Genomic DNA, 19,078 nt, shown 5'->3' on the forward strand with positions numbered 1-19,078 from the left:
ACTCATTGGAAGGTGGCCAACTATTCCCATAGAAATCTCACACTCGCAGGTTGGCTACTGCCCCGAAGCCGGCGGTTTTGCACTTGAAACGGCGCCCGTTGCTATTTTTGGGATGTGACCTGATGGAGGAACCCCAGAGGGAGTGACAGGAGGAGAACGCTGATTCAGAATCCCCCCCCCCCCCCCATCTCTTCCTCTCTCACTTCGGCAAAGACTTTCTGACCTGCACAGGGGATGTGCACCAAAACGCGGCGGGAGGGCTTTCTGTGCACAAGTATCACCCTCCAAAGTGTTTCACTGGCTGAACATCCAATTAATGTTCACAAATGTAAAAACAGGTCAGGACAAGACAGAGCCACGCTGTGTGGAAGACACGGAGCACTGGGATCTTAATGCTTTGGAATAGAGAGCAGAGATCAAACAGCGTGACATTCCTTGCTTAAACAAGCACGACGGGATTCTTTTTCTAGCAGCATTGTCAGATGACCTGCATTCACACACACACCCCCTTCCCCTCCCACCCCACCTCCAAGCAGACATCACAAGACTAGTCATCTGACAGAGGGCTCGGTCTGAAGGGCCATCACAATGACCACCTCTGGATCCTGACCAGCAAGAAAATTCACCTTAGAATAGTCAGTTTTACAGTGTATTCTGCAACCTGTCAGATTATGCAACAACCACACCTTCTGCTGTTGTTAAGAGGAGATTTAGTAGGTTTAAATTACTGGATTGATGAAAAGGAATTACTATATTTCCCACCGTGTTCTTTTTACCTTTGCAAGAATAAGCATGGGCAACCTGCTAAGGAGCAATCGACATGTTCCCATATCTCAAACTATACAACTAAGAAGGTCTGATATGAAAACAAATCTGATTTGATAAAGTGCCGCAAGATCAAATGGATGCAATTTTTGAAACTCTCATCACATTTTCATTAGCCATGAGCTAATTCTTTAAAGAAATTTTACATCCTACAGAACTGTAGATTAGCTTAAAATTCTGCTAAGTACTGCACAACTTTTTGTTTTTTTACACAATATTGTTTGAACAAATTATTTATTTTATTCTATTTGTTTTGTATAGACATGAAGATCACAACCTAAAGCTTCCCCCCCCCCCATAAAACTGTACTTTACACGGTGCATTCAAGGACCATTGTATAGTCTCATTTTGCCAGTTTTTATGATTTGTCTCTATGATTTTTTGTGTTTTTTTCCTTTTAAAGCATGGATTTCAACACTGCCAACACCCGACACTGCACCATAAATTATTTTTAAAACAATAAAATATAGAAATACTCTTTACTGGGGTTCATCAACAACAGTGTCGTCAGCAGCAACAAAAAACCCAATAATAATACTCTAGTGGCACACATGCTGCATACAGGCCAAGCTCTTTAATATCTTGCAAATATCTGACAACTGACAGTTCTGATTCCTCGGCCTGGATAGGCAGAATAATTTCACAAACACACAAGCTCCAACCTACTCCCACTCTGCAGTCATTGATTTTTCCCGGCTCAATACTGCACAGCACCAGCCTGTTCTGCTGACTGCACAAGCTGGACCAGCGAGAGGAGAGGAGGAGGAGGCGGAGGAAGGGGAGGGGGAGGTGGGCTTATCGGCTGGTGATACTGATGCTGCTGAGGCTCTGCTATTCACTCATTATTATTATTAGAAGGCAAATGATGAGAAGGGTGTGGATCAGGCATGGGGAGGAGATGGGGCGGCAGCATGGCTAAGTTGGAGTTATGCGTGTATGTTTGGGGGGTTTATAAGCTTGGAGGATGGGTCATAGCGATATTATCTATAGCCAGCCTAAGAGGTGATGACATGAGAGTACACAGGAAGACGTTTATTTTTCCTACAAGCAGTGGGAAAGGGGAGAATGTGGATGTGTGAGAGCTGTGCTGTGGAGAGAGAAAGAGAGAGCTGTAGAAGCCTCTCTCTGTGGCAGCCATTTTGTGTTTTTCCCAGCACTGCCTAACATGGAACTTCAGAAATGAGAACTACAGAGCAGTTTCCATAATGTTTGGGGGTTTAATCAGAGGCACAATAACATATTTACATATTTATATAATGAAACTTCATTAAATAAACTGAATTATTATACATGAATGTTAAAAATGGCAGACAGGCTTTACTGTTCCCATATTCTCCACTGCTCTTCTGAGTGTGCGTGTGCTGTCTCTGAGTCATCTGCTATGCTCTCAGCCATCCTAATGTATTCCATTTGCAGATTACTTCACTGAATCAATCAAGCCCGACCAGAGCCATTAGTCTGCCAAGCCCCCCCCCCACCCCCCACACACTTCTGCAGAAACAAAAAGTGGGAGAAGTGAGGTAGCGTAGTGGCCGTGAGATAATGAAACATATCTGGAATGTGTGACCCTGGCCAGTAGTGTAACCAGATCTGGTTGGCGGTGGTGAGGAGAGGAAAAAAGGAGGGCGGGGCAGAGTTCACCCCTCAGTCACACACTTTCCCTGACCCACTCTTCTCCTCTTGTCATTCTCAGACCTCATCCAGGGTTCTCAGGGATCCAGATGCTAATCACAAAATACAAACAAAAAGTCCAGAGTAGACACATGGTACACAAAGTAAAGACGGAGTGTGTGTGTGGAGAGGGGAGGAGGGGGCTAAAAACTGGCTGCATCTCAAGGGCTGCCATGGTTACCGTGATCCACGTGGTTGACACATTAGAGCAGACACAGTCCCTCCCCCCTGTTGCTGCCATTCCTCTCTCTCTCTCTCTCTCTCTCAGCAGCCTCCCTGCGTGCCTGGCAGGGTCACGGTGCAGTCAGCTACTACAAAAGAAGAAGCCCGTCATTGTTACAGGAAACGCAGACGCACCAAAGCTGTGTGCCCCCCCCCCCCCCCCCCCCCCCCCACACCCCGCTGCCACCGCCTTCCCCCCCTTCAAACTCCTACACTCCTGCTCCTATGCCGCCACCAACATCATCGCTTTGATTACACACAGAGACATAGAGAGTGGACAACCACACAAGTCAGCAGAAACTTTTTGTTTAGTAGTTTCTGATGTGTGTAGTCTCTGTGTTTACGCTCACACACAGCAGGCTTTTAATATCGGACTGGAATCTCTTTAAGATCAAGTGGAATTTTCTCCTGAGTTTCTGAGGGGTCCCTTTTTTTCTTTCTTCACCTTTCTTTTTGGCTTGACATAACTGAGCCAACAAGCACATTACCCCCAGATCGCCTGTCAAACACCTGTGGTGGCTCTATGAATTTCCAGCAGGAAATACTAAAATAAGGTGACACATAGGCAGGTGTCCCATCTCCACCTTAAGTACTTGAGGCTTTTGGAAAGTCCACTACATGGTGTAGAGAGATGTTGCTCCAGCCCTGGCTCAAGTTTTGCAGGGCTGAGCTCAACCATAAGGGGGCACTCCCATCCCACTATGAAGGGAAGAACTGGAGAAAGGAGGAGAAGCAAGGCAGGCCCCTGCCTCAAACAGCAGCAGCAGCAGCAGCCATTACAGGGTTTCACACACAGCACCAAGCTGACGAAATAAAAACTCTCTAGGCACCATCAGAGCACCCCAAAGGTGTGCCACGCAACCCTTGCTTCATTCGTACCATGATGTGCACCGCTGAGCCGATGCTTAAAAAACTATAGTCAGTGTCTGAATGTAACACAACAGTTCCACCAAAATGTAGGAAAACAACAGCAGCAGGGTGACACAATGTTCCCTGCTGGGCACAGATAACTTTGCTTGTAATATCGGTGCCACAGACAGATGAGGTAGCTCCAACTCCCGGGAGATCACCATTACCCTGCTACTTTATCACCAGCAGCCACGTGGGAAGGATAATAACATGGACCAAATAGTGCGAGATGAAAGAGTGAAGCAGCAGAATTTACAAAAAAAAAAAAGAAACAGTCAGCTAAATGCAATTTAGAATGCTGATCTGCTTTCTATTCCTGTGTGACACAGGCTCGCAGTCAAAAAGAAAATCAAGGCCAACTATGAATCTTAATCAATAAGTAGGGAGGTCTCTTTTAAATGCTCCACATTTGCCTAATTGAGCTTCACTGTGGGGGTAACAAAAAAGGAGGTGTGCACACAAACACTGCAGCAGTCTGTGTGTAGCTAACACAGAGTAGATAGAGGGTGGTGGAGAGGGGGAGGAGGATATGGGGGCTCTGATTGCTGTGAATAATGGGGAGATGGTGTGTGCGTGGGGGGGCCTTTTGTAGAGATCACAATAGTAGCGGGGAGTCCCAGGGCAGCACACAGATGCCCAAGTGAGGCAAGCAGCTGCCCAGCCCGAGGTTAGGGTGCTGGGAAACGGAGGGCCGAGGGGGTTTGGAAGGGGCCGCGGGGTGAGGTGGGTGGGGTGTGGGGCTGGATGGGTGGGGAGGCTCCAGACCCCTATACCCAGTCTGCTTGCTTTCAGACCAACAACGCCCCTCCCCTCCTACTGACACACACACTCACATACACAGTGTGTGTCTAGAGGGCGCTACCTAAGCAACCATCAGCAAATTAAGTGAGGCAAGGAGAAAAACATAATAATATGAAGGATATGTCAAAGAGTGAGAGTTAATTTCATTGTGAGGTGGGTTTCATCCATACGGGCTCAGTGGCTCGTTCCAGCGAGAGCAGGAGAAAGCAAGAGGACAGACAGTGCTGCAGTCAGCCACAGTCTTTGTGCTGCAAAACTAGCTCAGCCCAGCAGAAATGGAGGCAGAGGGGAGGGGCATGGGAGAGTGAGTTTGTGTGTGTGTGAGAGTGAGCAGAGAGCGCAAAAGGGAGAGGAAGAGTGTTCTGCCTGTGTGTGTGTGAGAGAGAGAGAGAGAGAGAGAGAGTGAACAAGCTCATAAGAGCAAAACAGGGTTTGTTTTTTTTTGCACAAATTACTGAAGCAAATGCAAAACAACACTCTTTGTCAGCAAATTGAATTTTCTCAAGTACATTAATTAAAAATCATATAGAGGAAAGAAAAAGGGGTGAGACACATAGAGAGCAGGGGAGAGGAACAGACGAGCTGCTGGAAGGGAGGGGAGGGGGGGTGAGAGCTAGTGAGAGGCGCCCTGGAATCTGAATAAGACACATCCAACACAGGAAGCAAGGGCCCCAGAATAGCAACAGGAAACTGGCCCCGGAATCTGAATACCGTCAGCGTCAGAGCCTCGCAAAACAAGGCTGCGCTGCACAGCGTTATGAAAGCTGATTTACTGAGAGAAGAGAGAGAACGAGGAATGGAAGGGGGGGGGGCACAGGCGATGGAAAGAGAAAACGAGAATTTAGACAGAAAGAGGAACAGGAGAGAGGCAGGCAGGAGAGGAGAGGAGAAATAGATAAATATATATATATATAAAAAGGCAGAAAAAAATGCAGCAAAAACAACAGAGTGTAATATTGAAAAAGGCACAGAGGGGGTTGGGCTGAGTAGGAGAGAAGGGAGAAAAAAAAAGTGGGCCGGCCTTGTCAGGCTGATTGCTCCAAAGCTATGTCGCAAAAACAAGCTTAGCTGCCGCAGGAGAGCAGAGCTGGGCTGGGCTGAGCAGGGAACAGGGATTGCAGGGGGGAGGAGAGAGACGCAAGAGTTGATCAGCAAGAGTGGAAGATCCCTTGGTTCCAGATCAGGAGGCTTGGCACATAACATTAAAGGTCATTAAGGGAGGGGTGGACGAGGGGGGAATGTTGTTGTGATGTGGGTGGTCCTTTAGCTTTGCTCTGGAAAGGTAAGAAAGACAAAAAAATAGAAGCCAGAATACCATCTATCATATAAAATGAAAGAAAAGCATGACTACATCATTTGTTGTCACAAACAACCTACATTTTTAAAATAAAGGCCCTCTAGATTAAGGTAATAGCATGAGAAAACCAAAGAAAAGGGAGGATGGAGGACAGAAAAACACACTCGAGTGTTAGTGTGTGACCAACATGTGACCTTCCTCTCAAGTCTGGAGCACATTCAGACACATCAGAAAAGAGGAGAGACCACAAGCAGTGGGCGGTCCTGAGTGGGATTAGTCCCAAAGTGGAGAAAGGGTGTACAAAAGATCTGGGAGAGGACAAGGAAGGAGATTAAAAAAAAGAACAGAGAAGAAGCAAGGTAGGAGGGAGGGACAGAGGTCCGTGGTGGTTTGAGGAGCTATTCCTCCCTTTCCAAGGAGAGGAAGTGTCACTTCCAGTGTGAAAGCCTGTGGGTGACAGTAAAGACGCCAGGAGGAGGTGGGCTCATACAGCATCACAAAACAAGACTGAGAAACCTGGTGAATGTGAACAGATAATTTGGTCAGTGGAACTTTGCACAGCTTCCTCCTGCACCTTAAAAGGCATTATGTTTCACAGGTTGTGAACTAAACATTTAATCATCAACTATGGTTATTCATTTAAGTCAACAATATGACTCATTTTATCCAGTTAAGTAAAAACTGCCCTCTCTTTTCCTTTCCAAAACCCTTAATTCCCTTTGCAAGAAATGTCATTAATGTTAAAGGTTAGTGGAATATTTGTAGACCACTATTTTTACAATTGTCTTTTGTGTTGCTTTCACTGCAAGATGTTCCAAATTAGCAGTGCAGTTAAACTGTGTGTGTGTTTCCTGGAGTGAAAAACCAGGAACCAGTCCGACCTGCTCAGCTAGTTCCACTATCACTGCTCGTTTTCTCCCGTCTCCCTCCTCCACAGCCTTTTTCTTGAGCTGACTGTTGCTTTCCTACCTGCGCCTTCCAGCCGTGCCTCCTGTATACCTTTATTCCCACCTCAGCAGCGGCCTAACAGACGCCGAGGTTTTTAAGCACCTGGCTCAAACAGACCCATCTGTGCTCTGGATGAGGTGATGTCTGGCTGGCTCTGTGCGGCAATGCTACTCAAGTAGCTAAATGGCGTTTACTTCTCAGCCGCTATTGGATGAGGATTCAGACAGGATTTGAGGCAGACTAGAAGGAATGCATCCATACAAATCACTGCTTGGTCTCGCAATAATATTGAAACACAAATTAAAATGTAAACAACAATTTGTCAGTGCAATTTCACATAGAAAATGGTACTAAATGCAAGATTAGATACATGCAGTTAATGCCACATTATCATGTATCTGGACAAACCTACTAATGGGTTCATTATAAACAGTTTACTACTGTAAAATCCTAGATCAATAAAGTTGTTGATGCCTTACTTAAAGTTGCCCGTGCTTTGTTGGACATAGTGCTTCCCACATTTTTATCTATTTATCATAACTCTGCAAGAGCATGACTTCATCTGCTAGCAATCCTGCCCTGCGATAGTGATGCGTGATTGCTGATTTAATGGTGACAAAATGTGGCTCTGACGCCAAACTGACTTTAGCTTAGGAGACACGCTGGAAAAGTGTGCAGAAATGAGTGTCTTTGCCCTAGTTGTATATTTACATTGTTGCCAAGTGGAGCTGGAGTTGATAAACATTCCTGTTTAGCCCTTTCCATACATGCATATTACTTCTAGACTTTAACCAGCATGGCTTGATGGGTAAAACTAAATGTCCTGTGAATCAGCCGCACAGACATCTACTGGTCTTTAACCTATTGGTTCCTTAATTGTCAATAGAGCTGATACAACACAAGTGAAACACAATACAATTCTATTCTTTTAAATAGAATTAACACAATTCTATTTAAAATTACTTATATATAGAACATCATAGATAATGGTGTCACCTCACAAAGTTGCTAGCAGTTTGTTTTTTCCTTACTGACAAAAATATATATATATATATTAGGGGTGGGCGATATGGCAAAAATTTTATATCACGATTCTTTAATGATAAAATCACGATCTCGATTTTATCACGATTTGTTTTTACATTGACACTAATTTGCATGTTTCTGTGTAAATGACTTAAGGTAGCCTACTCTGTCACCTCTCAAAAACTATCAGTAGATCTTAAAGGCAAACAACGTGCACTCAGTATTAGTTTTCAATAAACATGAAAATTTAAATAACAATTACAGAACAAAATAAAGTTTTATTTCAAATAGGTTAAAAGGAAGACTAATTAGATACAATTCTGTAAAGTATTATTCAACAGTCATTGAAACAGACTGAAGTGTGCCTCCTAAGGTTAAACAGTAAATACAGTATTGAGACTAACTCCTAAAGTTTAATGTGATTTAGAACAAATGATCAAACTTTAATGGGAATCATATCTAAGGACAAACGGAGCTGCTGCTGTCAGCTCTGTCCACCGTTTACCAGAGTCCTCATATGGAGCCACTTCATCAAATGCCTTATTGTTTTGGTGACGTCATTAGCTGTTGCCTCTGTCTGCATCTGATGTACACACGCGGCCCTCCCACTACACACACACACACAGGTGTAGAAGAGCTGCTGACGGCAGAACAGCAGCGAACCTGAATATAACGAGCTGGTATTGTTCAGAGAGGTGGGCGCGTACATTTGGACACACGCGGCCCTTCCACTGCGACACACGTCGCGCGCACACAGACACAGGGTTAGAAGACGCGCCACTGCTGCTGAACATAAAGGTGGAGTTCGTTTTAGGGTCCAGTTCCTCCGTTCTCTTTTCGTTTTCAGCCGTAGCTTCCTAACAGGGAGGCTGTCATTTGTTGGTCATGTTCACATTAAGCGCACTGAGAGTTGGACGAGTGAAAAAACTCATGCTTCTGCGCGAACATAGAACTGCAATTAATAGAAGGTGCTCTATGGACGATAAAACGATCTCTCCGTTGTGGTAGATCGCCGATACGTTCAAATCCTTCACGATCATTTATCGTCAAATCGCACACCCCTAATATATATATATATATATATATATATATATATATATATATATATATATATATATATATATATATATATATATATATATATATATATATATATATATATATATATATATATATATATATAGAATAATAGTTGATATAGGTACATATACTGTATAAGGATGTGCATATTTTACTGCACAAAAAGTATATTAGTCTGGCTCTAGTCAGGATTGTGTGCCGATTCTACCCTTTCCCATTGCAGCCAGATGTTAGTGGGTCTTAGTGAGTTTTTTTGTCAAAAGAGGATAAAAATAGTACGCTAATCGTGGAAATGTGTGGGCATATGTACACACAAGGTAAAGTATGCAGGTCTAACCTGAAAATTGTACAGTCCACTGGATCCTAGTGTCAGTTTGTTTATCTTTTCATCTAAAGCTGTGCTGTAACAGGACACATGGACTGGTGTAAACAGAGACACATCTGCAGCATTCTTGGGCTTAATGACACACAACATATTTGAATATGAGGTGACGTAGCTGTTTTTTATCTTTGCCGATGTTGTATTTTGGCTGTAATCTCAATTGATTGACGTTTTTAGCCTAATTCCGAACATTCTAACAGATAATTTTAAGTCTGAGAGTTTTGAACTTTTATTCTTAACAAAAAAGATCAGTAAAATCTTTTATTTCTAGACTTCTAGAGGAGTTGACTTGAGCCATCAGGTTATCGGTACCATGTGCAGGGATGGAGAGGAGGAGAACGAAGTTTGGTTTGCATCTACCTTAGCCAGATTAATGGCTCTCTCTCAGCCAATCACAGAGCCCCAATAGGGAATCCCTGAGAAGTCAGACAGAAAAAAATAAATAAATAAAAATAGCCCCGGCTTGGCCTGTTCGGCCAATGGCTGGGCCCATAGAAAGATGTATAAATAAATAAGAGAAATAAATAAAAGAAGAGGGGAAACACATCCTGAGGGCATCCCCTTCTGGCATAGACAACACTGCTTCTCATTCCTGCCTCTCAGCATCTCCCACTCCAACCAATCACTCACACTATTTGAAGTTATTTGATTGCACTCCCTCACACCCCCCACCCCCCTTTCTCCCATCGCCGACTCTGCTCCCTCACTTTCATTCTCTCTCATTAATGATCTCATTTCTCACTCTCCTTCCCTGAGGCCCAGAATGAGGTTAGCTCCGCAGTCTGACCTATAAACACTGCCATGGAAACTGCAACGTGTTACAGTGAGACACCTCTTTAACGGGGAGGATGGGGTAGGGAGAGGTAGTGGGGGTAGGGGGGAGTTCTCTCACCTTTATCTTAGCCAGAGGGCTATCAGACGCCAGATTTACTTCACTTTCAACAATCCTTTTCCTGGCAGAAACATTTTTCCCCACTTGCTCACAGAGCAGAAACGACTGCTGCTTAACCAGCTTAACGCTCATGACATCAGCTTGTTGTTGTTGTGAAGTTGGAAACAGCAGAGGAAGAAAAATACTGGGAAAAAGTTTTTCCAGCCATGAAAACAGCAGAATATTGACTATATTCTAGTAAAGATTAGAATACCTACATAATTGTAAAAAAAGTATCTTATATGTCCAGCATATTGCAGCTCAATCCAGGGATGGCAATCAATTGCACAGCAGGCTCCACAGGCCACATATACTCCACATTGTTAGGTGTTCTCACTCTAAGTGCACTGGCCAGGCTACAAAACTTCAGTCTTACACCAATGGCTTAAACATGGTGTTTTATGTGTGAGGTAAATACACATGTATAATGAAGTCACACTGTGGGAAGTCAGCATTTACTTATCAGATAATAGTAAATAAGATGAAAAGCTCACCGGCAGACTAGATGGCCTCCCCTGCATGCTGTCTTCTTGACCGCTCTTGTTGGGCTGGTTGGAAGGAGGAGCACTGGACTGGGAGCTAAAGGAATCCTGGGAGAGTTCCTGATTGTAAAATAAATAAAAGCTTTACTCCATTGTAATGTAGTGTGTTTTAAATCCAGTTGCCCTTACTATCAATTTAATTTTAATTAAACTTTATTTAAGCAACAAGACATCCCTGCTTATGTCTACACCTGGTTCAGCCACACTTTTGGATTGTTGGGTCATAGAAAAAAATAAATTAATATGAAGCATATGCGCACTGCTACAAAGAGTTTAAAGTGGACTTTACCTGTGGAGGAGGTGGGAACCTCTGATATGGCGACTGTTGCTGCTGCTGCTGTTGTTGTTGTTGTTGTTGTTGTGGTGGTGGTGGTTGCTGCTGCTGCTGTTGTTGCAGAGGTGGTGTCTGGGAGTAAGGGGATGGTTGACCCTGCTGGCCATGACCTGGAGGTTGCTGGGCTTGAGGAGGTGGACCGCCTGGTTGCTGCTGCTGCTGCTGCTGCTGCTGTTGTGGGGGCCCTTGCTGTTGCTGTTGGGTTTGCTGCTGTGGTTGTTGCCCTGGTCCAGGTTGTTGTGGGTACCCAGGCTGGCCCTGAGGGCCCTGCTGACTTTGAGGACCAGGACCCTGTTGCTGCTGTTGTTGCTGCTGCTGCTGCTGTTGCTGCTGCTGTTGCTGCTGCTGCTGCTGCTGGGGAGGGACATAGGGTGGCTGTCCTGGCTGAGATTGTGGGGGCTGGCTATAGGGAGGCTGACCTGGAGGAGCGCCATGAGAACCCTGTGATTGTTGGTATGGGGGTCCTGGCTGCCCATGTGGGCCAGAAGGCTGTGAAGGGTGGCCCTGCTGGGGAAATGGAGGTCCAGAGCTGCCCTGCGGCTGGCCGGAGTACGGAGGTTGTTGCTGGCCAGGGTGAGAAGGTGGGCCATGCTGACCATAGTAACCTTGGCTTTGTTGGCCATAGGTACCCGGGCCTTGTTGTCCATAGCCTGACATCTGGAAAAAGAAGAATAATATTAGCAGCAGTTTACCTTAAACCTCTAAACTCCAGGCAAGGTCTGAGTGTTTTCACCCCAGTCATATTTTTGTGACTAGTTTTGCACTGCAACATAAAATCCACCAACTCTGTTGGAAATGGCACAATCGTGAGAGGACTCAAATATGTCTTTGTGTGGTTAGAAAGACATTTTGACACCCTCTACACATGAGTAATTGTTGCAAGTAAATCATTCGTGTGTTCATTGCTGCACTTAGAAGCACAGAATTTTTTGAATATTTACATTTTTTTCTACCACATAGTTTTTACTACCTAGTTAAGATGAAGAATAAAGTTTAGTGGTGATAAAATCTAAGCTAAGATTTGGCTACATTCTCTAAATGAAGAGTATGTCACACATGATGTGTTCAAGTTCCAAACTCTCATTTTAGTGATTAAAAAAAAGAAACCAGCATTTCAAAACATGCCTGAGAGTGAGAATCTGTGAGTTTGTGAGGTATACAATCCTGACCTGAATTAAGTGTACTGACAAGATTTCTTGAAAAAAAAAGCCTAGTATTCATAGTCACCTATTTTTACCATTCACTCTGAGCGAAGTATCTGTATCAGAGCAGCTCTTCATCTCCATCGCAAAATAAAAGGGAAAGACGACTCTCTGTCAGAGAGGTGCGCTCCTCACTATAAACTAATCAGTCAAAACACATAGAAAAAAAACATCCAAGTGAGGGAATTCAGCCACGTAGCGCTTTAAATTACCGCCATGAAAACAAGAATTGAGTTTTGAGTTCCATCTCCTTGAACTTCAATATGAGCCTTTTCATATTCTGCACGATCCTGTGAGCAGCATGCCTTTCAATACGGTGTTTTCATTTCATTACACTCAAGGAGCATAGAAGGAGAAAGCGCTGACCTTGTGAGCACTGTAAAAAAAATAAAATAAAAAAGAAAGAAAGAAAGAAAAAAAGCCTTTTTGGGGGTGGGGGTTGCTTCTCAAGAATTCAAAGAAAACACAGGATAGTCAAAAACTGGTGCACGTTTAAAACAACATGAAGTGGCTGTATTGTATCTGTCTGACAAAGGCAGGGAAGCTGTTTTCTTCTCGGCAGGGCACTTATCGAGTCCATGGTCAGACACCAGGCAGGCCAGTATGAGATAATCACACCACACAATGGGCACAAGACCACAGGCAGCGGACGTAGAAGAAAAGGCTTCACTCTATGGGATTCCCTGCACGCATTTCTCTGTGAAGATGGACTGTCTGACTGAGAGAGTTCAAGAAGAGGCTTATTCCTCACTATGAGTAAGTAGCTGCGGCACACTGGATGTTTGCAGTTTTCAATTGGATGACACTGTCAGAAGGTGCTGCCCACTGTGCCCGTTGACACAGCTTGAATTTTCCCCATCTTTTTGCTTTCAGGCATGAAAATAAACCAGACGGTGAAAAATTGATAGACTGCTCTCTTTGGGTCGGTTCCTAGAAGGGCCCTCTTTAGTGTCTTTGAGGATTAAGGTGAAAAAGGGATGCTGAATTTCAGTTTATGCTGGGCTTTTCTTTACCCTGCTGGGGCCAGCTCTGAATACTGTATGTACTGATGTCTGCATAATTATGTAAAGCTACAGTGAGCAGCTGGCTAGTTTAACTTTGCGTTAGCTTGGGTCTGTGTGAAACCCAGGTCACACAGGGTGCTGGTGTGCCACAATTTGGCTAGGAGGTGGTAGTCAACATGTGAGATCCCACCAGATATGCTGCATTACAGGCTGAGTCTATTTTGGCGTTTACCTGCACTTGAGTATTGTCAGTTTCCACCAAGCTGATCGGGCAGGCAGAAAGTCACAAGTCTGATTTTCGCAATAAAACATCATGCACTCATTTTGGCTTGAACATCACACTACTACAATTACATTTAGAGGCAAAGACGCATTTAATTTGTTCGACGTTCTACCGTAAGTTGTGGGTAAATTCATAATAAATTCAACCAGACAGACCTTGCTCAGCTTCTGAAATGCTTCAGATTACACTGTGGCCTGAAGCCCAGCCAGACTGGGCCACCAGTGGCAACCTACCAGCACCTGTACTATTCCTCTGTTCCTAATATAATACATTTTCTGCATGATCACTTTAGACTGCACCTTTTGCTTGTGATCTGATATGATCAGTATGTAAATTAGTGTGCATCGTCGATAAACATGGCAGTCATTTTGTCTGGATTATTGGACAGATGATGACAAAAAAGCAGGCAGGAAGGAACCCTTCTGGATTAGACTGGACCTGAGCTTAGCAACGGTGCACCACCTCCAGTTTAAAGGGCTATTTAACTATTTTCAGACACTCTCTTACTACTGGAAATACTGTTTTAGATGAGTAGTAGTGCATTATCGAAGTGTGCCGATAGAGGACTTAGTATTACAAGAGGTATAGAGTATTTTCTGACAGAATCAAGAATTATGTCTGCTGGCTAAGTGTACGTATTGGCTGTACAGAGCTGCAATGAAGAACAGAGTCATTAAATCACTGACCTGCTGCCCATACTGCATGCCAGCCATCGCCCCTGGTGTCCGGCTTTGCATCCCCATAGGATACCTCTGAGGGCCTGGAGGTCCGTAGCCCTGCCCAGGATAAGAGCCTCCCTGTTGGGGTCCAGTACCTCCAGGAGGCCCTTGCTGCTGCTGCTGTGAGTAGGGGTTGGGTCCTCCGTATGGCTGGCCGCGCATCTTCCCTACGTGGTCCATAGGGCTAGGAGGCTGCAGGGCACAGATAAAGGATAGATAATGAGCTCAGATGTCAAACTTAGGCTGTGAAGTCAGCAGGGCAACAAGTTGTAGATGGTTATTCTTGTCCTGCAAGTAACATCTCATAAATCAGACATACTACAATCAAGTAAATACAGAACTACAAGCATAAGGGGGAGGAAAAAAACAGTAGTGAATATATTTTCCCACTAGAAAGGGAAAAAATTGGCCATGAATGAATGAATGAGCCCACTACATCCGCCAGGAGCGTTTCCCTGCCCAGGAGATCATTGAGCCAGTGGGTGGATACTGTTACGGCGGAGACGTCGGGGAGGGTTTCTATGAAAATAAGCTTAAGGAAGTGGAAGTGTCTGCGGTGGCTGGAGCTGGGCCCACCCCTTTGGTGGAGCCACGTCAGGATGGGAGGCAGGGTTGTAGTGGTGGTGGTGGTGGTGAGGGCTGACCTTGGCCAGCGTGGACTCCAAGAGATCCACATGGCCCGACCAGGCAGTGTTACTAGGCCAGACAGCATTCTCTGGCTCAAGAACCAGGGAGGAAAGCGGAGATGGGGGGGTTATAATGAGTCTGTCAACAGCTGGAGCCAAGGTCATAAAGTGTCTGATGCTGTGTGTGTACATAAGAGATGAGCTTGGTGGAATCCCCCCACAAAACACAACAAGGACTAAACAAATGTTCCTTTTCAGTGTTATGAACTGGCCATCAACCAGAAATCTAAAAATAAAAATGACAGCAGGGCCATGTAGGAGGTTGCTCGGTCGCCGCTGTCTGATGCCATCACACCGCTGGCAGCCCCTGCATGTTCCCATCAAACCCAATGCAGCGCAAAGTATGAGCCACAATGAAGGCTTTGAAGTAGCAACACCTCCTGGCCTGCTGACCTCGGGCAGCAGACACAAAGCTTTCATTGCTTCCCACGGTTATTAATCTGTGTGTGTGTTTTTTTTCCTCCCCCAAAAACCTCTTTTCCTTGGTTAAGGGAGACAACCACCGGGGCTATTTATAGCCAGTGAGACGGAGAGGGCAGTCTGCCGAAAATGTAACAGGTCCCAGCTGCACTGCTGTTTGAACCAGGGCCAGGCCTTGCTCTTCCTGGGCTTTAATAAAGCAGCAGGCTTTGGCACTCTATGAATGACAGTGCTGCAATGAGAGAGAGAGAGAGAGAGAAAAAGAGAGAGAGAAGAGGTCGGGGCAGGGGGCACCTCAGCAGGAGGCCAATGCGTGTGCGAAGACATGCAAGTGTGTGTATCGGGGAAGACTGTAGGTGTTGGGGGGGTGTAAGTGAATCAACAAGCTGTCAGTATGGTCAACCAGCATTATCCAAGATAACATATTCCACTCCAGATTTTCCCTTTAGCCTCCCCCTGGCCACTCTCTCCTCAGCTCCTCCAGGTTACAGGAGTGTGTGTGTATGTGTGGGTGTTACATTGCATGTGTAGAAGTGTGTGTGTGTGTGTATGGAGTGGTGGTGGGGTGTTACTACAGTCCCTTGGGTCATTACTGACCGCACCATAGGGGGGAAGAGGTAACAGGCCCCGGTAGACGATCTCCTGTGACCTCTAATGCACTTTTAACCCATGTCTGAAGGAAGGATTTGGCAGCACATGGCATCTTGTTGCTGGTTTTCAATCCATTTCAGACAGGTGTATTTATCCAATTATGGCAAGAAGAAAAAAATTAAACACACAAAGCAGGAGTGAGTTCTTACTTTGGATAGAAATATGCTATAGTTCTCTCCTAATTAGCTGCTTAAGCAGTCAGAGTCTCCTGTGTCATCTGTAAAGTGTGCCGCTGAGGCCTGATTCACTCGGTAACATCCTCCAAGCCACGTGAAAAATGACTAGTATGCTAACAAACTACAGCACAGCCACAGTAAAGGTAAAACCTATTTCTCTTTTAGACAAAATCTCACAGCAACGAGGGGACTATAAAACAATCAACTTTTTTTCATCCCTCTTACCAATTCCAGTAGATATTTTGCTGTCATTGACTATTTCTACACCAGCTTGCGTGCTCACTTTCCTATTAAGTAGCCTGACAGTTTGGCAACCTGGGTCATTACAGTTCGACTACATCAGGGGTTTCCAGCTCTCAGAGCCACGTGGAGAAAAACTGCCACCCAAAATAACAGCTCATCTCATCCTCGTGGCTCATTTAATGGTCATGATGATCATTTGACCAGGTGTTTAGACAGCAAAGGTAAGTGTGTACTGTACAGCGTTAAACCAGCTATCGCTAGTACAATAGTGACATATTCCCTGATATTTAATATGGTATTATCCAAGATCCTAAAATTGAAATTACGGCAATTAAGGCATATGGGCAGTCATGATATTATTATTATGAGTAGCGGTAGGCCTATTACCATGGCTTATCTGAGCATAGTCAATGGAGTTAAGTCAAACCAACTAGCACGTCATGAGCAACAGAGCCAAACAGCACGCACTCTCTACCTGCTGGTGGGAGTGGGCTCACATGTTTGTGCACATGTGTTTGTGTGCGCACGCGTTTACGTGTGTCTATGCGCATCAGGCCGCTGCAGACAGCTGCAGTGAATTTTAAAAACGCCACCATGTAGACAGAAACACATAAAATAGCAGAGATGGCACAAGAGGACTGGCCAAGGGAACTAGACTGGGTGGTGCTGCAGCCAGTGAGAAGGCAGAGGGATTCACTCGTACAACGCGGACTCTCTCTGATAGCAGGTTGTATACATAAACATTTTTAGTTTAGTCTTGTGGTGAATTGTGTCGAATTGTTGAACCGGTGTTGTGCAGCTTCAGAGCTCTCTGTGTTGCTGTAACCAGTGTCCAAGCCCTGCAGCGCTGTGACGCACCGTGGTGACGCAGACAGCGAGCTGACCGTGGTCTGCTGAGAACATCACGTAAACGTTACACAATGAGTTAAAAAATAAGAACTACCTGTTGATTTGACACATTTTAAGACAGAAGCCGTGGGCCATATAAAGTCCGCCGGCCGGACTTTGCACACTTTATATGCTACGACGCACTGGAGTGACGCCTTTTGTCATCCAGCCTCTTTGGCAGGGAGAGAGAGCAAATGTAATTTATCGCGGCCGAAAAACTTATCGAGCCCATTTAATTTATCGTGCAATTAATTGATTTATTGTTTATCGCGACAGGCCTATTCGTGTGTGATAGCAACCAAAACAAAGTTTGAGTAGATGGCATACTTTTGATTAGTATTTCTCATTATTGTCAGTTAGCACATTCCTAAAACAACCGAGCTACATGTAAAAGCTGATAACGAAAGCAGAGCTAACTGAGTAATTGCATAATTCATAATCTGAATTAATAAACAAAGACCACTTTTACATCAAAAAAGAAAACAACAACAAAAACACAGATTTCAAATGTTTACTAATTAACTGAAGATGAATATGACTGAATATTATTTTCTTTATTTCCTAACATTTTATTAATCATCAAAATTACCAACAGGTTAATCAATATTGAAATTAAAAATTAGTCACAGCTCTTGATACAATGCAATCATCAATCATTAGTATGTAGTGCTAATAAACCTGATTTATCATTAAAGGCATGCCTGCTTCATCACTGAATCATCATAACTGGCACTCAGTATTCAATAAAATGCCAACGTGAACACAGCATATGGTTCATGCTATATATAAACTAAGAGGATTCATTACATGTCCTGGTGGTTTTAAATGTGATATGGTCTGCAGCCCTGCACAAATGTGGAGGCTTTGTTTTGTTTTGTTTTTGTTTTTGACACCTCAGGACCATTTCATCACATGCTGCAAGCCAGGAGATAGCTCCGGCCAGCGTGCTGTTCAGGTCTTCATTGATCTGTTTACCAGTATTTTCCTTGCATTGCTTAAGTTGTTCACATCTGACACACTGTTACACATTTTCCAGCTTTGGCTGAGGCCATTGCGAGTGTGTGCGAGTGTGTGTGTAAATCTACAGCATCTAGAGGTCAGGAACAGCTATACACAGCTCTGTTCCTTTTCCTCTTATTCACAGAATAACTAGCTCTGCTCTTTAGAAAGGTAATACTGAGACCTAAGCACTGCTGCTGTCGACTGAACACCTTGAGCAGCTGAATTTATGTTACCATGCTTTAAAATTGGAATAGAGACTTTAATCACAGCCACAAAGATACAATTACCAGTAGTATCATATTAAGTATTATATGGCATTAATACTAAAGGCAATTAAAGGCACCAAGTCTTCTTCTGTAATTTAAAAAAGGGTCGCATTGAAAAGCATAGACAACATGTTAATGAATGCTAAACAGTAAATGGGGTGATGGCAAGATGGGCACAGTGGAAAAACGATAAGGCATGCAATACCACTGAGCATTGTAAGATCTTGACCTTAGAAAGATAAAAGATTACAACCAAGGTCTCACACAAGAATCTGTTTTCTTGGAAAACAAACTGATTTTGAATGAACTAGTCTGATAAATAGGCAGCTTGCCTTAAATGCCTTCCATTCCGGTTAGTCCATCAAATAATGAGAAACACCTGTTACAATTCTCCACAATCAAACTGGTGAAAAATTCAAATGTTATGGTTTGTCCAAAATATTTGCCATGAAATAGCCAATCATGATCTTTGCCAGGCACAACAAAACAAGATTACATGTCGATTCAATGTTAAAGCAACAGCATGAACTAGAGGACGACACAAAACCTTGTATGATGTATGCACAATGT

General features: G+C 44.2%; 1 protein-coding gene across 2 annotated transcripts in view; it reads right to left on the reverse strand.

The window, feature by feature from the left end:
• The window catches only part of arid1ab (AT-rich interactive domain 1Ab), a 44,439-nt gene that overhangs the window by 12,729 nt on the left and 12,632 nt on the right, over nucleotides 1–19,078 (reverse strand). For both annotated transcript variants that reach the window (XM_028422016.1, XM_028422027.1), the window contains exons 2-4: nucleotides 14,144–14,368; nucleotides 10,924–11,625; nucleotides 10,587–10,694 (exon numbers count right to left, since the gene is read on the reverse strand). In XM_028422016.1, the coding sequence (XP_028277817.1) occupies nucleotides 10,587–10,694; nucleotides 10,924–11,625; nucleotides 14,144–14,368 (1,035 nt within the window). The remainder of the gene's footprint in view (nucleotides 1–10,586; nucleotides 10,695–10,923; nucleotides 11,626–14,143; nucleotides 14,369–19,078) is intronic.

Source organism: Parambassis ranga, chromosome 2 (genome assembly GCF_900634625.1).
Source record: "Parambassis ranga chromosome 2, fParRan2.1, whole genome shotgun sequence".
Classification (NCBI taxonomy): Eukaryota; Metazoa; Chordata; class Actinopteri; family Ambassidae; genus Parambassis; species Parambassis ranga.